Genomic DNA, 23293 nt, shown 5'->3' on the forward strand with positions numbered 1-23293 from the left:
AAACAGCGCCACACAACATTACAGGTTGTGGTTGGTACTGCAGCTCTGCTTCATTCACTTTAACCTTTTCGCTACATAAAAAGTATTGATAAGTCACAAGACGTGTGTAGTTGTACAGAGCAGGCTCAGTAGCTGAGCCTGCACTATTCAGAACAGGTGCCAGCTGTAACGGCAGATGTCACCGGGGCTTCATAGGAGGCTATTCACTACATACTGCAATACTGAAAAAATGATCGGAAAAAAAAAAAAGTTTAAAAAATGTTTTTTAAAAGCATAAAAAAAAGTTAAAAAAATATATATATAAACAAAAACTTTAAAAAGTTTGAATCGATCTCCTTTTCCCAATACAAAAATAACTACGGTATATTTGGTATTGCTACAGATTAAACGAAATATAAACATTTTTGGATCACCGAGAAAGCAAAACAAAGATTTAAAAAAAAACAAAAAAAAACTTCAGAATTATAAGTTTTGGGGTAAAAGAAAATGAATTAAAAACGATCAAAAGGAATATCAACGAAGACATGAAGGCAGCAGCCCTGTCAGTGGAAAAATAAAATACTTGTATGTCTCGGAAAATATCAACACAAATAATTTTTTATTTTTTTTGCAAAACGCTGAAATTCTTTTCACTATTTAAATATGAAAAACCTATAAGTTTGGACGTCATACGGTGATGGAATAATACAGATATGGTTCATGAAAAAAGGAGGAAAAAAAATGAGCGAATATGTACATTTTTAATGTGAGGATTCCAGGGTATAGCCAAAAGTGACCTCTAAACTCTATAGCCTGGTGGAGAACAGTGGAATTATTTCACTGATGTTGCTACGCAAGAAAAAAAATGATGGACTGAAAAAAAGTATATTGAAAAATATTTTTTTATTTAAGAAAAAAAAATCTAGACAAAAAAAATTACAGAAATATTCAGAATTTTTTTTTTAGAAAATTTGTTACGTTTCTCCCTGTTTTTAGAAAATTTAGCGTTAATTACTTTACGATCCCCAGGATGTCATTAACGGAGTGATTACATTAATGTAATGTAATTATGATTAATTATTATTAATGCAATGATCAGATCAGCGAGCGGCAGCAGCAGGAATCCCAGGAGTCGTCACATGAAGGTCAGGTGTCTGTCGGCCGGAACGTTGTAGTTGGTTTTGTGCTCCTCGAAGAGTTCGGAGAGTTTCTCCGTGTAGAGCTTGTGCAGGCGGTCCACCTCCTCACTAGTGGGGTTAGGATTCTCGGAAACTGGAATCGGCTTCCCAACTGCAAAAGAAAAGAAACATATAAACGATATTAAATAATGTTATAACACAAGATACCCAGGTTATAGCAGCATGCTACATACATCTACGAGTGCTTCTCACAAAATTAGAATATCATCAAAAAGTGAATTTATTTCAGTTCTTCAATACAAAAAGTGAATCTCATATACAGTGGGGCAAAAAAGTATTTAGTCAGTCAGCAATAGTGCAAGTTCCACCACTTAAAAAGATGAGAGGCGTCTGTAATTTACATCATAGGTAGACCTCAACTATGGGAGACAAACTGAGAAAAAAAAATCCAGAAAATCACATTGTCTGTTTTTTTAACATTTTATTTGCATATTATGGTGGAAAATAAGTATTTGGTCAGAAACAAACAATCAAGATTTCTGGCTCTCACAGACCTGTAACTTCTTCTTTAAGAGTCTCCTCTTTCCTCCACTCATTACCTGTAGTAATGGCACCTGTTTAAACTTGTTATCAGTATAAAAAGACACCTGTGCACACCCTCAAACAGTCTGACTCCAAACTCCACTATGGTGAAGACCAAAGAGCTGTCAAAGGACACCAGAAACAAAATTGTAGCCCTGCACCAGGCTGGGAAGACTGAATCTGCAATAGCCAACCAGCTTGGAGTGAAGAAATCAACAGTGGGAGCAATAATTAGAAAATGGAAGACATACAAGACCACTGATAATCTCCCTCGATCTGGGGCTCCACGCAAAATCCCACCCCGTGGGGTCAGAATGATCACAAGAACGGTGAGCAAAAATCCCAGAACCACGCGGGGGGACCTAGTGAATGAACTGCAGAGAGCTGGGACCAATGTAACAAGGCCTACCATAAGTAACACACTACGCCACCATGACTCAGATCCTGCAGTGCCAGACGTGTCCCACTGCTTAAGCCAGTACATGTCCGGGCCCGTCTGAAGTTTGCTAGAGAGCATTTGGATGATCCAGAGGAGTTTTGGGAGAATGTCCTATGGTCTGATGAAACCAAACAGGAACTGTTTGGTAGAAACACAACTTGTAGTGTTTGGAGGAAAAAGAATACTGAGTTGCATCCATCAAACACCATACCTACTGTAAAGCATGGTGGTGGAAACATCATGCTTTGGGGCTGTTTCTCTGCAAAGGGGCCAGGACGACTGATCCGGGTACATGAAAGAATGAATGGGGTCATGTATCGTGAGATTTTGAGTGCAAACCTCCTTCCATCAGCAAGGGCATTGAAGATGAAACGTGGCTGGGTCTTTCAACATGACAATGATCCAAAGCACACCGCCAGGGCAACGAAGGAATGGCTTCGTAAGAAGCATTTCAAGGTCCTGGAGTGGCCTAGCCAGTCTCCAGATCTTAACCCTATAGAAAACCTTTGGAGGGAGTTGAAAGTCCGTGTTGCCAAGCAAAAAGCCAAAAACATCACTGCTCTAGAGGAGATCTGCATGGAGGAATGGGCCAACATACCAACAACAGTCTGTGGCAACCTTGTGAAGACTTACAGAAAACGTTTGACCTCTGTCATTGCCAACAAAGGATATATTACAAAGTATTGAGATGAAATTTTGTTTCTGACCAAATTCTTATTTTCCACCATAATATGCAAATAAAAAGTTAAAAAAACAGACAATGTGATTTTCTTGATTTTTTTTCTCAGTTTGTCTCCCATAGTTGAGGTCTACCTATGATGTAAATTACAGACGCCTCTCATCTTTTTAAGTGGTGGAACTTGCACTATTGCTGACTGACTAAATACTTTTTTGCCCCACTGTATTCTATAGAGTCATTACACACAGAGTGATCTATTTGATGTGTTTATTTCTGTTAATGTTGATGATTATGGCTTACAGCCAATGAAAACCCAAAAGTCATTATCTCTGTAAATTAGAATACTTTATAACACCAACACGAAAAATTAGTTTCAAATCCGAAATGTTGGCCTCCTGAAATGTATGATCAGTAATTGCCCTCAGTACTTGGCTGGGGCTCCTTTAGCATCAGTTACTGCATCAATGCGGCGTGGCATGGAGGCGATCAGCCTGTGCCACTGCTGAGAGGTTATGGAAGCCCAGGTTGCTTTGATAGCGGCCTTCAGCTGCTATCAAAGCAGCTATATGCGATATGTAAGTCACATGCTGTCCATGTCCTTGTGATCCTCCTTGAGATGGTTCTACTCCTTCATTGGAGTCCAGCTGTGTGTAATTACACTGATAGGACTTGATTTGGAAAGGCGCACACCTGTCTATATAAGACCTCACAGCTCACAGTGCATGTCAGACCAAATGAGAATCATGAGGTCAAAGGAACTGGCCAAGGAGCTCAGAGACAGAATTGTGGCAAGGCACAGATCTGGCCACGGTTACAGCAGAATTCCTGCAGCACTCAAGGTCCCTAAGAGCACAGTGGCCTCCATAATCCTTAAATGGAAGAAGTTTGGGACCACCAGAAGTCTTCCTAGACCTGGCTATCCAGCCAAACTGAGCAATCGTGGGAGAAGAGCCTTGGTGAGAGGTAAAGAAGAACCCCAAGATCACTGTGGCTGAGCTCCAGAGATGCAGTAGGGAGATGGGAGAAAGTTCCACAAAGTCATCTATCACTGCAGCCGTCCACCAGTCAGGCCTTTATGGCAGAGTGACCAGACTGAAGCCTCTCCTCAGTGCAAGAGATATAATAGCCGCATAGAGTTTGCTAAAACACACATGAAGGACTCCCAGACTATGAGAAATAAGATTATCTGGTCTGATGAGATGAAGATAGACCTTTTTGGAGATAATTCTAAGTGGTATGTGTGGAGAAAACCATTCACTGCTCATCTCCTGCCCAATACAATCCCAACAGTGAAACATGGTGGAGGCAGCATCATGCTATGGGGGTGTTTTTCAGCTGCATGGACAGGACGACTGGTTGCAATTGAAAGAAACATGAATGCGGCCAAGTACAGAGATATCCTGGATGAAAACCTCTTCCAGAGTGCTCTGGACCTCAGACTTGGCCGAAGGTTCACCTTCCAACAAGACAATGACCCTAAGCACACAGCTAAAATAACAAAGGAGCGGCTTCAGAACAACTCTGTGACCATTCCTGACTGGTCCAGCCAGAGCCCTGACCTAAACCCAATGGAGCATCTCTGGAGAGACCTGAAAATGGCGTCCACCAACGTTCACCATCCAACCTGACGGAACTGGAGAGGATCTGCGAGGAAGAACGGCCGAGGATCCCCAAATCCAGGGGTGAAAAACTTGTTGCATCATTCCCAAGAAGACTCATGGCTGTACTAGCTCTAAAGGGGCTTCTACTCAATACTGAGCAAAGGGGCTGAAGACTTAGGACCATGGGAGATTTCAGATTTTCTTTTTTTAATAAATTTGCAAAAATTTCTACATTTTTCTGTTTTCTTTCAGTCAAGATGGGGGCAGAGTGAACATTAATGAGGAAAAATGAACTTTTTTTAAATTTATCAAATAGCTGCAATGAAACAAAGAGTGAAAAATGTAAAGGGGTCTGAATACTTTCCGTACCCACTGTAAATACAGTGGGGCAAAAAAGTATTTAGTCAGTCAGCAATAGTGCAAGTTCCACCACTTAAAAAGATGAGAGGCGTCTGTAATTTACATCATAGGTAGACCTCAACTATGGGAGACAAACTGAGAAAAAAAAATCCAGAAAATCACATTGTCTGTTTTTTTATCATTTTTTTTGCATATTATGGTGGAAAATAAGTATTTGGTCAGAAACAAACAATCAAGATTTCTGGCTCCCACAGACCTGTAACTTCTTCTTTAAGAGTCTCCTCTTTCCTCCACTCATTACCTGTAGTAATGGCACCTGTTTAAACTTGTTATCAGTATAAAAAGACACCTGTGCACACCATCAAACAGTCTGACTCCAAACTCCACTATGGTGAAGACGAAAGAGCTGTCAAAGGACACCAGAAACAAAATTGTAGCCCTGCACCAGGCTGGGAAGACTGAATCTGCAATAGCCAACCAGCTTGGAGTGAAGAAATCAACAGTGGGAGCAATAATTAGAAAATGGAAGACATACAAGACCACTGATAATCTCCCTCGATCTGGGGCTCCACGCAAAATCCCACCCCGTGGGGTCAGAATGATCACAAGAACGGTGAGCAAAAATCCCAGAACCACGCGGGGGGACCTAGTGAATGAACTGCATAGAGCTGGGACCAATGTAACAAGGCCTACCATAAGTAACACACTACGCCACCATGGACTCAGATCCTGCAGTGCCAGACGTGTCCCACTGCTTAAGCCAGTACATGTCCGGGCCCGTCTGAAGTTTGCTAGAGAGCATTTGGATGATCCAGAGGAGTCTTGGGAGAATGTCCTATGGTCTGATGAAACCAAACTGGAACTGTTTGGTAGAAACACAACTTGTCGTGTTTGGAGGAAAAAGAATACTGAGTTGCATCCATCAAACACCATACCTACTGTAAAGCATGGTGGTGGAAACATCATGCTTTGGGGCTGTTTCTCTGCAAAGGGGCCAGGACGACTGATCTAGGTACATGAAAGAATGAATGGGGCCATGTATCGTGAGATTTTGAGTGCAAACCTCCTTCCATCAGCAAGGGCATTGAATATGAAACGTGGCTGGGTCTTTCAACATGACAATGATCCAAAGCACACCGCCAGGGCAACGAAGGAGTGGCTTCGTAAGAAGCATTTCAAGGTCCTGGAGTGGCCTAGCCAGTCTCCAGATCTCAACCCTATAGAAAACCTTTGGAGGGAGTTGAAAGTCTGTGCTGCCAAGCGAAAATCCAAAAACATCACTGCTCTAGAGGAGATCTGCATGGAGGAATGGGCCAACATACCAACAACAGTGTGTGGCAACCTTGTGAAGACTTACAGAAAACGTTTGACCTCTGTCATTGCCAACAAAGGATACATTACAAAGTATTGAGATGAAATTTTGTTTCTGACCAAATACTTATTTTCCACCATAATATGCAAATAAAATGTTAAAAAAACAGACAATGTGATTTTCTGGATTTTTTTTTCTCAGTTTGTCTCCCATAGTTGAGGTCTACCTATGATGTAAATTACAGACGCCTCTCATCTTTTTAAGTGGTGGAACTTGCACTATTGCTGACTGACTAAATACTTTTTTGCCCCACTGTATATCTAATATATAAAGCTGAATGTGTGTATGTGTGTATGTGTGTGTGTATGTATGTGTGTATGTATGTCCGGGATTGGCATCTGCACCGTCGCAGCTACAGCCACAAAATTTTGCACAGTCACACGTCTGGACCCCGAGAGCGTCATAGGCTATGTTGTGAGGTGAAATTTTAACCCCGCGCGTTCCAATTCACCAAACAATTTTGCCCCTATCTACATAATGGGAAAAAATGAAAGGAAAAGTGTAGGAGGCAAATTGACAGCTGCCAGATGTGAACAAGGGGGACGTAAAGAGTGAGAGCGATGGCGCCAAAGAGTATATACCGTACAGTTGCTAAGGTGGGGCCCCGACATGGGATACTCACCACACACGGGGATATGAACACACACACAAAATGCGCCACACACTACCACGTACTTGAACACATATCACCCTCAGCACACATTTCACCACACATACACCAACCTCGCCACATAAATGTCGAAACACAAAAGTCGCCGCTCAAAACTCGCCACGCGCAAAACTCGCCACATGCAAAAAATAGGCTCACGCAAAACTCGCCACAAGTGCAAAACTCACCTCATGGAAAACTCGCCACACGCAAAACTTGCACACGCGGAAAAATTGCCACATGCACAAAATTTGCAACACATGCAAAAGTTGCCTCACACAAAACTTGCACATACTCAAAAGGCATCAGACATAAAACTCACCACGCGCAAAACTCGCCATGCGCAAAACTTGCTGCACACAACTTGCTACACTAACCTGTCACATGCAACTCGACACACAAAAAGTTGCTACACGCATGTTGCCACACAAAACTCATCTCACAAAAGTCGCTACATGCATGTCGCCACACACAACTCAACACACACAACTTGACAAACGAAACTCGCCCTAAAACACACACAAGTCTGGTATTAGCCTTCAAAAATAAAAATCTGATTAATAAGCAGACAAACTACAAGAGCAACAAATGTACCATATAGGAAATACAGCAGCTGTCAGTCACATGACCTGTCTATTATGTGTATGTGTGAGCTAATATATACTGACAGGGGGAGGGCTTCCTATTGGCTGGGGATTTATCAAGCTGCCAATTTATCTTACAAATACTGAGGTAAAAATACTGAGCAAATAACGTGTTAACGAGGTCTAATACAGGAGATCACACAGGTATATACTATATACAGGGGAGATGACACACAGATATATACTATATACAGGAGAGATGACACACAGGTATATACTATATAGAGGAGGAGATGACATACAGGTACATACTATATACAGGAGGAGATGACATACAGGTATATACTATATACAGGAGGAGATGACACACAGGTACAGTGGGGCAAAAAAGTATTTAGTTAGTCAGCAATAGTGCAAGTTCCACCACTTAAAAAGATGAGAGGCGTCTGTAATTTACATCATAGGTAGACCTCAACTATGGGAGACAAACTGAGAAAAAAAAATCCAGAAAATCACATTGTCTGTTTTTTTATCATTTTTTTTGCATATTATGGTGGAAAATAAGTATTTGGTCAGAAACAAACAATCAAGATTTCTGGCTCTCACAGACCTGTAACTTCTTCTTTAAGAGTCTCCTCTTTCCTCCACTCATTACCTGTAGTAATGGCACCTGTTTAAACTTGTTATCAGTATAAAAAGACACCTGTGCACACCCTCAAACAGTCTGACTCCAAACTCCACTATGGTGAAGACCAAAGAGCTGTCAAAGGACACCAGAAACAAAACTGTAGCCCTGCACCAGGCTGGGAAGACTGAATCTGCAATAGCCAACCAGCTTGGAGTGAAGAAATCAACAGTGGGAGCAATAATTAGAAAATGGAAGACATACAAGACCACTGATAATCTCCCTCGATCTGGGGCTCCACGCAAAATCCCACTCCGTGGGGTCAGAATGATCACAAGAACGGTGAGCAAAAATCCCAGAACCATGCGGGGGGACCTAGTGAATGAACTGCAGAGAGCTGGGACCAATGTAACAAGGCCTACCATAAGTAACACACTACGTCACCATGGACTCAGATCCTGCAGTGCCAGACGTGTCCCACTGCTTAAGCCAGTACATGTCCGGGCCCGTCTGAAGTTTGCTAGAGAGCATTTGGATGATCCAGAGGAGTTTTGGGAGAATGTCCTATGGTCTGATGAAACCAAACTGGAACTGTTTGGTAGAAACACAACTTGTCGTGTTTGGAGGAAAAAGAATACTGAGTTGCATCCATCAAACACCATACCTACTGTAAAGCATGGTGGTGGAAACATCATGCTTTGGGGCTGTTTCTCTGCAAAGGGGCCAGGACGACTGATCCGGGTACATGAAATAATGAATGGGGCCATGTATCGTGAGATTTTGAGTGCAAACCTCCTTCCATCAGCAAGGGCATTGAAGATGAAACGTGGCTGGGTCTTTCAACATGACAATGATCCAAAGCACACCGCCAGGGCAACGAAGGAGTGGCTTCGTAAGAAGCATTTCAACGTCCTGGAGTGGCCTAGCCAGTCTCCAGATCTCAACCCTATAGAAAACCTTTGGAGGGAGTTGAAAGTCCGTGTTGCCAAGCGAAAAGCCAAAAACATCACTGCTCTAGAGGAGATCTGCATGGAGGAATGGGCCAACATACCAACAACAGTGTGTGGCAACCTTGTGAAGACTTACAGAAAACGTTTGACCTCTGTCATTGCCAACAAAGGATATATTACAAAGTATTGAGATGAAATTTTGTTTCTGACCAAATACTTATTTTCCACCATAATATGCAAATAAAATGATAAAAAAAACAGACAATGTGATTTTCTGGATTTTTTTTTCTCAGTTTGTCTCCCATAGTTGAGGTCTACCTATGATGTAAATTACAGACGCCTCTCATCTTTTTAAGTGGTGGAACTTGCACTATTGCTGACTGACTAAATACTTTTTTGCCCCACTGTATATGCTATATACAGGAGCAGATTACCTACAGGTATATACTATATACAGGAGGAGATGACATACAGGTATATGCTATATATAGAAGATGACATACAGGTATATACTATAGACAGGAGGAGATGACACACAGATATATACTATATACAGGGGAGATGACACACAGGTATATACTATATACAGGGGGAGATGACATACAGGTATATACTATATATAGAAGGAGATGACATACAGGTATATACTATATATAGGAGGAGATGACATACACGTATATACTATATATAGGAGGAGATGACATACAGGTATATACTATATATAGGAGGAGATGACATACAGGTATATACTATATACAGGGGAGATGACACACAGCAGGTATATACTATATACAGGGGAGATCACATACAGGTATATACTATATACAGGAGATGACATACAGGTGTATCCTATATATAAGGGAGATGACAAACATGTATATACTGAGGTGAAAATGAGAGGTGTGAGGTGAAAATGAAAAGGTGTGAGTGCAAAATGAGAGGCGTGAGGGAAAATAGTGTAGTGATCGGAAAATGACAGATGTGAGGTCGAAATGACAAGTTTTAGGGGGGAATGAGAGGTGTGAGGGAGAAAATGAGAGATGTGAGGGGGAAAATTAAAGATGTGATTGGGAAAATGAGAGGCGTGATGGGAAAATAAGAGAAGTGACGTGCTATAACTAACCACAGATATTTACTATGCCCAGGCAACGCCGGGCTCTTCAGCTAGTATATATATATACACAGTAGATGCCCAGGTTATACCAGTTGTACATATATAATTAAATATAGATGATACCCAAGTTATACCAACTGTACATATATAATTATATTCAGGAGATGCCCAGGTTATACCAGCTGTACAGATATAATTATATACAGGAGATGCCCATGTTATACCAGCTGTACATGTATAATTATATACAGGAGATGCCCAGGTTATACCGGCTGTACATATATAATTATATACAGGAGATGCCCAGGTTATACCAGCTGTACATATATAATTATATACAGGAGATGCCCAGGTTATACCAGCTGTACATATATAATTATATACAGGAGATGCCCAGGTTATACCAGCTGTACATATATAATTATATACAGGAGATGCCCAGGTTATTCCAGCTGTACATATATAATTATATACAGGAGATGCCCAGGTTATACCAGCTGTACATATATAATTACCGTATACACAGGAGATGCCCAGGTTATACCGGCTGTACATATATAATTATATACAGGAGATGCCCAGGTTATACCGGCTGTACATATATAATTATATACAGGAGATGCCCAGGTTATACCAGCTGTACATATATAATTATATATAGGAGATACCCAGGTTATACCAGCTGTGCATATATAATTCAATACTGGAGATGCTCAGGTTATAGCAGTTGTACATGTATAATTATACAGACAATACCCAGGTTATAGCAGCATATCATTTGGAATAACGGTTTATCAGCAGACTGTGTGCTCATCCCTTGCCTCCTGTCCTCTGGGCCCATTAGCACCGTGATGTGCTGCTATTAATACTGTGTAATAGTATCTGATAGGACACTGTGTGCACTGAACCGTTTGTTTGTCACATTAGTCCTGGTTACAGGTGGAATTATACATCGATCAATCAGCCCCGCTGTCATGGCTGCCGGCGACCGGTCAGCTGGACGGCAGGATTCATCGGCTGCCTCCTCAGTCATGTGACCATTGTCTCATTGCTGAAAATGTTCCAGTGCTGCCATATGTCACTCATTCCTTCCGCCACACTGGGAGGACACGTGTCATCCTCCAGTCCGTGCGCGGAATATCAGAGTGCGAAACAATCAATTACTGCACAGGTTTCCTACAACTCAGCACAATAACACCGAGACACGTCTGTAGGAGAGCTGCAGCATCCCTGTATGTAATTATATATAGCTGGTATAACCTGGGTATTGTCTGAATACAGTCATATATGTACTGCTGCTATACCCTGGGTATTGTCTGAATTTAATCATATATGTACAACTGGTATAAAATAGGCATCTCCTGTATATAATTATATATGTACAGCCGGTATAACCTGGGCATCTCCTGTATATAATGATAGATGTACAGCCGGTATAACCTGGGCATCTCCTGTATATAATTATATATGTACAGCCGGTATAACCTGAGCATCTCCTGTATATAATTATATATGTACAGCCGGTATAACCTGGGCATCTCCTGTATATAATTATATATGTATAGCCGGTATAACCTGGACATCTCCTGTATATAATTATATATGTAGAGCTGGTATAACCTGGGCATCTCCTGTATATAATTATATATGTACAGCTGGTATAAACTGGGTTTCTCCTGTATATAATTATATATGTACAGCCGGTATAACCTGAGTATCTCCTGTATATAATTATATATGTACAGCTGGTATAACTTGGGCTTCTCTTGTATATAATTATATATGTACAGCTGGTATAACCTGGGCATCTCCTGTATATAATTATATATGTAGAGCTGGTATAACCTGGGCATCTCCTGTACATAATTATATATGTACAGCTGGTATAACCTGGGCATCTCCTGTATATAATTATATAAGTACAGCTGGTGTAACCTGGGTATCTCCTATATATAATTATATATGTACAGCTGGAATAACCTGGGCATCTCCTGTATATAATTATATATGTACAGCTGGTATAACCTGGACATCTCCTGTATATAATTATATATGTAGAGCTGGTATAACCTGGGCATCTCCTGTATATAATTATATATGTAGAGCTGGTATAACCTGGGCATCTCCTGTATATAATTATATATGTACAGCTGGTATAACCTGGGTATCTCCTGTATATAATTATATATGTAGAGCTGGTATAACCTGGACATCTCCTGTATATAATTATATATGTAGAGCTGGTATAACCTGGGCATCTCCTGTATATAATTATATATGTACAGCTGGTATAAACTGGGTTTCTCCTGTATATAATTATATATGTACAGCCGGTATAACCTGGACATCTCCTGTATATAATTATATATGTACAGCTGGAATAACCTGGGCATCTCCTGTATATAATTATATATGTACAGCTGGTATAACCTGGGTATCTCCTGTATATAATTATATATGTACAGCTGGTATAACCTGGACATCTCCTGTATATAATTATATATGTAGAGCTGGTATAACCTGGGCATCTCCTGTATATAATTATATATGTACAGCTGGTATAAACTGGGTTTCTCCTGTATATAATTATATATGTACAGCTGGTATAACCTGGACATCTCCTGTATATAATTATATATGTACAGCTGGAATAACCTGGGTATCTCCTGTATATAATCATATATGTACAGCTGGTATAACCTGGGCATCTCCAGAGGGGGGGCTGTATGGGGCTCAGCTAAAAGGAGGCCCCCACATGACTGCGTTGCCATGGGAGCAGTGCAGTAGGTTTTCTTTTAAAAAATAAAGGTGTTATTGAGTAAAGGGGCCCGGGGATTGGAAGAGTAGGATTTGGGGTGGGGATTTATGCAAAAAGGGAGGTGGGGGCTTGGGAAAGTAACATAGTAACATAGTAACATAGTAACATAGTTAGTAAGGCCGAAAAAAGACATTTGTCCATCCAGTTCAGCCTATATTCCATCATAATAAATACCCAGATCTACGTCCTTCTACAGAACCTAATAATTGTATGATACAATATTGTTCTGCTCCAGGAAGACATCCAGGCCTCTCTTGAACCCCTCGACTGAGTTCGCCATCACCACCTCCTCAGGCAAGCAATTCCAGATTCTCACTGCCCTAACAGTAAAGAATCCTCTTCTATGTTGGTGGAAAAACCTTCTCTCCTCCAGACCCAAAGAATGCCCCCTTGTGCCCGTCACCTTCCTTGGTATAAACAGATCCTCAGCGAGATATTTGTATTGTCCCCTTATATACTTATACATGGTTATTAGATCGCCCCTCAGTCGTCTTTTTTCTAGACTAAATAATCCTAATTTCGCTAATCTATCTGGGTATTGTAGTTCTCCCATCCCCTTTATTAATTTTGTTGCCCTCCTTTGTACTCTCTCTAGTTCCATTATATCCTTCCTGAGCACCGGTGCCCAAAACTGGACACAGTACTCCATGTGCGGTCTAACTAGGGATTTGTACAGAGGCAGTATAATGCTCTCATCATGTGTATCCAGACCTCTTTTAATGCACCCCATGATCCTGTTTGCCTTGGCAGCTGCTGCCTGGCACTGGCTGCTCCAGGTAAGTTTACCATTAACTAGGATCCCCAAGTCCTTCTCCCTGTCAGATTTACCCAGTGGTTTCCCGTTCAGTGTGTAATGGTGATATTGATTCCCTCTTCCCATGTGTATAACCTTACATTTATCATTGTTAAACCTCATCAACCTTCCTCAAGTGCGGGAAAAGGGGAGATCAGTTACCTTAGACGGGCGAAGTGAGTGGACCTGCTGCCACATCCCTCTCACCATGTCTTCTGTGGACAGCCTGGTAGCTCAGCTTCGTCGGGAGGCCAGTTCCAGGAGGGCCGGATGGCTGGAGGAGCAGCTCACAGGGCTGCTCGGAGGCAGTGGGAGCCAGGACAGCGGGAGCCAGGGCAGCAGAACCAGGCGGTCTAGGCCGCCAGACAGGCTGTCCCCCGACACTACACCGCGCGGCAGGCGCAGGCCGTGGAGCCCCTCCAGGAACCCTGCGGGGGCTGGGGGACGCGGCCGATCCACCTTGCCCGCCCCCTCCCCCGGCAGGAATCCACCTGGCGGCCCTGCCGGCGCGAGGCGGCGCGGTGCTGGGCGAGCGGTGCAGACGCGGCAGGACGCCGGCGCTGCACAGGATGTCAGGGCCGCACTTCCGGTGCGGCCTAGCAGAGGGCGCGGCGGCGCCGCAGCACCGATAGCAGCAGCTTCTACCCGCCGGGGAGCACCTCCCGCGGTGGCGGCAACACGAGCAGGGGGACGGGGAAGGAGCCCAGCGGCGGCGGCAGCATCCACCAGGCAGGAGCCGGGGAGTATCGCGGCGGGCGCAATGGCGGCGGGGGCACCCGGATCCCATCCCCCCAGTGCACCTGGCTCTGCGACAGGACGGCAGAGCAGACTATCGGGCAGGACAGCGGCGGCATCACGGTTAGGAGCGGGTCGCGGTCGGGCCGCAGGAGCGGCGTCCAGAGGAGACAGTCCAGCGGCTGGAGGCAGAGGAATCACGGAGCCGGACAGATCCAGATCCAGCAGGAGGTCGAGGGACCGGTCGCCTTCGCCAGTCTCGGTCCCCCCTGGTGACGTGGAGGCCAGGGGCGCGGGCCTGGGGCAGATGAGCGGCAGCGATGATTCCGGGAACGAACATCACGACGAAATGGACCAGCAGGATTCAGGAAGCACGGCTGGTGGGGACACAGCACCTGCGCAGCCACGTGAGTACATGTCCAGTCTTTCCCCAGTGCCGGGTGTTTCGGGTGTGGTGGAGCGGGGTGGGGGCTGTAATGAGGTCCCGGGGGTCAGAGAACTTTTAGCGGGTATGTCGCAGATTTTGCGTAGATTGGATGGGGGCGGGGGTAGCTCATTTGCTAACAGTGTGGGATCGTCGCCCGCTGGTGCCTGGGTGTCGGTTGCCGGGGGCGTAGCAGGGGGTTCGAACGAGATTGCGAGCTCGGGTAGCGGGACACCTGTTCCTGTGGCGGGGGTGTCGGTGTCGGTACAAACGGAAACGGGAAAAGGTGATACCGTTAAGTTAGACGACAGGGCAAAAGGCGAGGTATATGTGTGTTTTGAGGGTCCGCTGGGGGCCCATTTGAAGAAAGAAGTCAAGGAAAAGATTTGGAAAGATGAATACGTAGAGATTTTCTCTCTCCTTCCTTTAGAAAAATTTAACTTGGATAAAGGAAAGAAAGACGACAGCAAAAAGGAAGAGGAAGAAAAGAGGCGTTGGCGCCTTATTCCTCAGACGTTCGTTAACTGGCAGCAGGCCTTTGCCATTCTAGCGAGTGTTATAGGGGAGAAATTCCCCGAGAATTGCTCGGGCCTGTTTTGTTATTTGGATGCTATTGGTGAAGCGCATCGTACCTACGGGGGCCAGGCTTGGCTGAGATACGATGAACAGTTCAGGCAGCGAAAAGCAGTGAGGCCGGAGATAAGGTGGGACCAAAAAGACATCGGGTTGTGGCTGAAGGTGATGGCTCCGGTGCGTTATGGGCAGTCCTTTCAGGGGGGAGGGGGGGTAGCAGTCAGCAGTCAGGACAAAGTGGAGGACACGGGTCTCAGGGTTCAAAGGAAAAATCTGGGACATGCTGGCAGTTTAATGAGGGCCAGTGCAAGTATGGCACCACTTGTAAATTTAAACACGTGTGCTCCCATTGCAACGGGGCCTCTCACGGAGCCGCTAAGTGTTTCAAGAAATCACGTGGTAAGCCATCAGTGGGTGGCGGTCAAGGGGGTGACTCCGGTGAGGGTTCAAAAGATGGCCCCCTATCTAAGTAGATACCCGGATGTTAAAAAGGCGGAGGTTATTAGGGACGGTTTTCTTGAGGGGTTTAAGATCCCTCACCCGATGCATGTTGTTCCTTTTTCTACAAAAAATTTGAGATCAGCTGGCTTGCATGCGGAGGTGGTTTCGGCTAAATTGGCAAAAGAGGTTGAGCTGGGAAGAATGGCGGGGCCTTTTAGTTCGTTGCCCATGGCTGGTGTAATTGTTTCCCCGCTTGGGGTGGTGCCCAAGAAGGAGCCGAACAAGTTCCGGCTAATTCAGCATCTTTCATATCCCAAAGGATCCTCGGTTAATGACGGGATTGCGGAGGAGTTGTGCTCCGTTGTTTACACATCGTTTGATGCGGCTGTTCGGTGGGTGCGAATGTACGGGCCTGGAGCATTGCTGGCGAAAACGGACATCGAGTCGGCATTTAGGCTCTTGCCGGTGCACCCGCAGAGCATTCCTTTGTTAGGTTGTTGGTGGGAGGGTGGTTTTTACTTGGATAGGTGTTTGCCTATGGGATGTTCTATTTCCTGTGCATTGTTTGAGACTTTCAGTACCTTTTTAGAGTGGGTAGTGAGAGATGTATCGGCCGTTCCTTCTGTCATTCACTATTTGGATGATTTTTTGTTTGTTGGTCCACCGGATTCAGCAGTGTGCTGTCATTTACTTGGGACCATGGAATGGGTGGCCGGACAGTTTGGTGTTCCTTTGGCACAGGGAAAAACGGAGGGCCCCTGCACGGTCTTGAGTTTCTTAGGGATTCTCATTGATTCTGAGAAAATGGAGTGTAGGTTGCCTGATGATAAGTTGGAGTTGCTTAAGCGAGAGGTGAGTCGGATTGGAAAATTGCGGAAGACTTCATTGAAGGAGTTGCAGTCGCTGCTGGGCCGCCTGAATTTTGCTTGTCGTATTATGCCAATGGGCAGGATATTTTGCCGCAGATTGTCCAGGGCGACGGCTGGAGTTCGGTCGGCTCATCATTTTATTCGTTTGGGTAGAGAGCATAAGGAGGACCTTCTTGTTTGGCAACGTTTTTTGGAAGGCTATAATGGCAGGTCGCTTATTCAGCAGGAGGATCTGAATGCTTTTGATTGCGAGATCTACACAGACGCAGCAGGTGGAGTTGGTTATGGGGCCTACTGTGGAGGAAAATGGAGCGTCGGGGTGTGGCCAGAGGATTGGCGAAAGAAGGGGCTCACCAAGAATTTGGCATTGTTGGAGTTGTTCCCGATTGTGGTGTCAGTGTTTGTTTGGGGTGACAGCTTTCGTGATCGGCGAGTACGTTTCCATTGCGATAACTCGAGCGTGGTGGCCGTGATTAACAGTTTATCTTCTTCTTCCCCTCCAGTAATTAGGTTGGTCAGGGAGTTGGTACTGAGATGCTTGGAGTTGAATGCATGGATTACGGCGGTGCACGTGCCAGGAGTTCAGAACAATATAGCTGATGCTTTGTCTCGTTTGCAGTGGGACCGATTCCGGGATTTGGCTCCAGATTCGGAGGCGGCAGGAGCAGCATGTCCTTTGCATCTGTGGCAGGTGGTTACGGAAGGGGAGGCCGATTGATCCAAGCCTCGGTGTCAAACAGGACATGGTCAGATTATGCGGCGTCATGGGCCATGTGGGAAAGTTGGTTGTTTCAATGCGGCTCGGCTGAGTCAGATAGCGACAGGGCAATGGCGTTATTGGCACTGGTAGGTAAGGTCGTGGAGTGGGGTTGGTCCGTGTCTAGGTTAAACAAGTTTATAGCAGGTTTGGCTTTTGGTTTTCAGTTGCAAGGATTGAGGGACGTCACAAAGGACTTTGTTATACGGCAGGCGTTGAAAGGTTTTCGTAAGGGTAATTCGACTTTTGATAAGCGCAGGCCCATTTCTTTTGGGTTGTTGCAGCGGTTAGGGGAGGCCTTGGGCGTCATTTGTTCATCTCAGTTTGAGGTGGTACTGTTTCAATTGGCCTTTTCTCTAGCGTTTTTTGGTGCTTTGCGTCTGGGTGAATTGGTTTCCCCGAGCAAGGACAGGTCAGGTGGTCTTTTGGCGGAAGATGTGGTTTTTTGGGAAGGGGGAGTTGCCTTTTGGATAAGGCGTTCAAAGACGGATCAGCTAGGTAGGGGAAAGAAAGTAGTGCTAGGAAGGGTGGCGGGTAGCGGGATGTGTCCGCAACGCTGCTTAGAGGCATATTGGAATTTGTCATCAGTCAGGTCAGGCCCTCTGTTGCAACACCAAGAGGGGGATTTCTTGTCACGTTTCCAGTTTGTAGCCATTTTGAAGAAGGGCTTGGGTTTGCTGGGTGTTAACCCGGAAAATTTCGGCTCGCATTCTTTTAGGATTGGGGCCGCATCTGAGGCCGATGGTTTGGGCCTTGGGCCGGAGGTGATCAAGAAAATAGGCAGATGGAGTTCTAATCGTTACCTGTCTTATGTGCGGCATTAAATCAACAATGCGGGGTGAAAAGGGACGTCTTTGCGGATTGTTAATTATGGTTGTGTTTTTCAGGTCGTACCCCTCTTTTGGCGTGGATTGTCGGACACTCTTTCGTTTATTGGGGCGCCCTCCGGGCCGATGCGCGCGCGAATGGTAGGCAACTGGGTTTCGGCCGAGAGGCAGTGATCATCCGTTGGATGGGGACTCGTGGTATGTCGTGGCGTAGTTTTTTGCCGGAATTCTCCCGCGCCGCCCGTCTGGATCGCCCTCCGGATATTTTAGTGGTTCACTTGGGGGGTAATGATTTGGGGGCAAAACCCGTGAGGGAACTCATTCGGGATATCCGTTATGACTTGTTGAGGCTGTGGGTATCTTTTCCCGGTATGCTGACTGTGTGGTCAGACATTGTGCCGCGGAAGACGTGGCGGGAGGCCCGTTCCCATAAAGGGATTAACAGAGCCAGGGTAAAATTGAACAGGATGGTGGCGAGTTTTGTGTCCCGGAATGGGGGTATTGCCGTGAGGCATTTCGAGCTGGAGGCTGGGGTCGGTAATTTTTGGAGGGATGATGGAGTGCATCTTAACGAGATCGGGATGGATTTATGGGCGCTCGGTCTACAGGAAGGAGTTGAAAGAGCTTTGGCGGTGGTGGGGCACTCACGAGCCTGAGGTGGTCAGGGCTGTTCGTGTGTGGCGGGGGGTGGGGTTCTTGGAGTTGGTGATGATGCTGATAGGGTTGATCTGGCTTTTGGTACGGGCTCTGGATGGGGTGTTTACCTCGGGAGCTTTGTGGTTGGTTTGCCCGAAATGGGTTACATGGTGCCCTCGAGCTGGTGGTTACGGCTGAGGGTAAATACGTGTTTTTTGTAAAAATTTTGGGTAGGCTCTCTGCCTATTATGAGCCAGATTTTTTAGCTCCAAGAGCCCCCCCCTCGAGGTTTTATATATTTACTGTTTACATGTTGTTATTTATGTATTTGTTTGTTAATAAAATGGCCGCTGTGGCCAAATTATCCAAAAAGAAATTAACGTGGTGGTGTGTTTTCCTGGGTAATAGATGGAGGGGTTAAGAGGGGCAAGGTAGTTGGGGGTGGGGGATGCTTTACGGAAAGGATCCTTTATTGGCCATACGCGGTCATGTATATAATTATATATGTAGAGCTGGTATAACCTGGGTATCTCCTGTATATAATTATATATGTACAGCTGGTATAACCTGGACATCTCCTGTATATAATTATATATGTAGAGCTGGTATAACCTGGGCATCTCCTGTATATAATTATATATGTACAGCTGGTATAAACTGGGTTTCTCCTGTACATAATTATATATGTACAGCTGGTATAACCTGGACATCTCCTGTATATAATTATATACAGTCATGGCCAAAAGTATTGGCACCCCTGCAATTCTGTCAGATAATACTCAGTCTCTTCCTGAAAATGATTGCAATCACAAATTCTTTGGTATTATCTTCATTTAATTTGTCTTAAATGAAAAAACACAAAAGAGAATGAAGCAAAAAGCAAAACATTGATCATTTCACACAAAACTCCATAAATGGTCCAGACAAAAGTATTGACACCCTCAGCCTAATACTTGGTTGCACAACCTTTAGCCAAAATAACTGCGACCAACCGCTTCCGGTAACCATCAATGAGTTTCTTACAATGCTCTGCTGGAATTTTAGACCATTCTTCTTTGGCAAACTGCTCCAGGTCCCTGATATTTGAAGGGCGCCTTCTCCAAACTGCCATTTTTAGATCTCTCCACAGGTGTTCTATGGGATTCAGGTCTGGACTCATTGCTGGCCACCTTAGAAGTCTACAGTGCTTTCTCTCAAACCATTTTCTAGTGCTTTTTGAAGTGTGTTTTGTGTTATGACCTGGTGGTCAGGACAACAATGGACCTGGTGGTTAAGAGCACACGGAATGACTTGATAGTTACTGATAATAAAGGACGAGCTCTGGGACGTGGGAACTCTGCTGACCGCAATCCCTAATCCTATCAAACACACTAGAAATAGCCGTGGATTGTGCCTAACGCTCCCTATGCAACTCGGCACAGCCTAAGGAACTAGCTAGCCCTGAAGATAGAAAAATAAAGCCTACCTTGCCTCAGAGAAATTCCCCAAAGGAAAAGGCAGCCCCCCACATATAATGACTGTGAGTAAAGATGAAAATACAAACACAGAGATGAAATAGATTTAGCAAAGTGAGGCCTGACTTACTGAACAGACCGAGGATAGGAAAGGTTACTTTGCGGTCAGCACAAAAACCTACAAAAAGACCACGCGGAGGGGGCAAAAAGACCCTCCGCACCGAGTCACGGTGCGGAGGCGCTCCCTCTGCGTCCCAGAGCTTCCAGCAAGCAAGACAACAGTAAAAATGGCAAGCTGGACAGAAAAATAGCAAACCAAAGAAATACAAGCTGGAACTTAGCTTCTGCTGGGAAGACAGGTCACAAGAACGATCCAGGAGTGAACTAGACCAATACTGGAACATTGACAGGTGGCATGGAGCAAAGATCTAAGTGGAGTTAAATAGAGCAGCCAGCTAACGAATTGACCTCGTCAGCTGTGGAAGGAAACTCAGAAACACCCACCAGAGGAAGTCCATGGACAGAACCAGCCGAAGTACCATTCATGACCACAAGAGGGAGCCCGACAACAGAATTCACAACAGTTTTGGGTCATTGTCCTGCTGGAAGACCCATGACCTGAGGGAGACCCAGCTTTCTCACACTGGGCCCTACATTATGCTGCAAAATTTGTTGGTAGTCTTCAGACTTCATAATGCCATGCACATGGTCAAGCAGTCCAGTGCCAGAGGCAGGAAAGCAACCGCAAAACATCAGGGAACCTCCGCCATGTTTGACTGTAGGGACTGTGTTCTTTTCTTTGAATGCCTCTTTTTTTTCCCTGTAAACTCTATGTTGATGCCTTTGCCCAAAAAGCTCTACTTTTGTCTCATCTGACCAGAGAACATTCTTCCAAAACGTTTTAGGCTTTTTCAGGTAAGTTTTGGCAAACTCCAGCCTGGCTTTTTTATGTCTCGGGGTAAGAAGTGGGGTCTTCCTGGGTCTCCTACCATACAGTCCCTTTTCATTCAGACACCGACGGATAGTACGGGTTGACACTGTTGTACCCTCAGACTGCAGGGCAGCTTGAACTTATTTGGATGTTAGTCGAGGTTCTTTATCCAACATCCGCACAATCTTGCGTTGAAATCTCTTGTCAATTTTTCTTTTCCGTCCACATCTAGGGAGGTTAGCCACAGTGCCATGGGCTTTACACTTCTTGATGACACTGCGCACGGTAGACACAGGAACATTCAGGTCTTTGGAGATGGACTTGTAGCCTGGAGATTGCTCATGCTTCCTCACAATTTGGTTTCTCAAGTCCTCAGACAGTTCTTTGGTCTTTCTTTTCTCCATGCTCAATGTGGTTCACACAAGGACACAGGACAGAGGTTGAGTCAACTTTAATCCATGTCAACTGGCTGCAAGTGTGATTTAGTTATTGCCCACACCTGTTAGGTGCCACAGGTAAGTTACAGGTGCTGTTAATTACACAAATTACAGAAGCATCACATGATTTTTCGAACAGTGCCAATACCTTTGTCCACCCCCTTTTTTATGTTTGGTGTGGAATTATATCCAATTTGGCTTTAGGACAATTCTTTTTGTGTTTTTTCATTTAAGACAAATTAAATGAAGATAATAATACCAAATAATTTGTGTTTGCAATCATGTTCAGGAAGAAACTGAGTATTATCTGACAGAATTGCAGGGGTGTTAATACTTTTGGCCATGACTGTATGTAGAGCTGGTATAACCTGGGCATCTCCTGTATATAATTATATATGTAGAGCTGGTATAACCTGGGTATCTCCTGTATATAATTAGATATGTAGAGCTGGTATAACCTGGGTATCTCCTGTATATAATTATATATGTAGAGCTGGTATAACCTGGGTATCTCCTGTATATAATTAGATATGTAGAGCTGGTATAACCTGGGTACCTCGTGGCATATAAAAATACATGTACACCATGTAAATGGCATATCACCAGGGTTTGCCAGCATGTCGCAACCCCTTTAATGTAATTATTATAATAAAACTATTCACTCCCCTCCCCCATGCCCACCACTTACCAATGGTGTTGATCGGCCTCCGATACGGGATAAGTCCAAAGCTGTATTGGAAGACGCCCCGTGCGTGGAACAGGGGGAAGGCCACACCCAGGAGCTTCTGCATCTTCTCCTGGACGCTTCTCAGCAATGATCCTCTGGGATTCTCCACTTGGTCGAAGAGTTCATTGTCCCCAAAGGAAAAGACCGGGACCAAGGACGCGCTGGACACAGAAGAGAGCCAGGGTCAGACTGAAGCTTCATTCAAGATACTAAGTGCTTCCAATGATTCTTCCTTTTTTTGCCTATAATCCTCCAATTTTCTAATACCGGTACATGGAAATACATTTTACAGTAAATTTGTCATTTAATCTCTTTACTAATGGAAATTGATTTTTTTTGCTCAGGTGACCAGATGAATTTTCTCACATTCAGAGACATAACCTTTTTCTTTTTCAGCATAAACCTAACTATATAAGATATGTCGTTTTTAAACTTTCATTTTACCATAGGCATACAGTATGTAAGTGTTACATTTATATGAACTTTTCAGAGTTAAAAGAAAAAATGATAAAAAACAGATACAGTATATGGAGACGTACATCCGTGTACCAGTACAATGTGCCTGTAAGGAAGAAGAATACCAATATGATCTAGAGGGAGAAAAAAACCTTCCTGTATTTAGGCGTACAACAGGTGATTAATTAATAATGTTGCTGCCTTTCATGCTACAGGTTCTGATTTGGAATCCTGGGTAAGACCAGTACAGCGACACTGTGTAAGGCCGGTTTCACACGTCAGTGGCTCCGGTACGTGAGGTGACAGTTTCCTCACGTACCGGAGACACTGACACACGTAGAC

The 23293-nt window shown here is 44.5% G+C and overlaps 1 protein-coding gene across 1 annotated transcript in view; it reads right to left on the minus strand.

Moving 5' to 3' along the window:
• Positions 1 to 863: 863 nt before the first annotated feature.
• The window catches only part of MOGAT2 (monoacylglycerol O-acyltransferase 2), an 87975-nt gene continuing 65545 nt past the window's right edge, over positions 864 to 23293 (minus strand). Inside the window, exons 5-6 of the mRNA XM_069759393.1 lie at positions 22457 to 22656; positions 864 to 1269 (exon numbers count right to left, since the gene is read on the minus strand). Coding sequence (XP_069615494.1) covers positions 1115 to 1269; positions 22457 to 22656 — 355 coding nt within the window. The 3' untranslated portion in view covers positions 864 to 1114. The remainder of the gene's footprint in view (positions 1270 to 22456; positions 22657 to 23293) is intronic.

Source organism: Ranitomeya imitator, chromosome 3 (genome assembly GCF_032444005.1).
Source record: "Ranitomeya imitator isolate aRanImi1 chromosome 3, aRanImi1.pri, whole genome shotgun sequence".
Classification (NCBI taxonomy): Eukaryota; Metazoa; Chordata; class Amphibia; order Anura; family Dendrobatidae; genus Ranitomeya; species Ranitomeya imitator.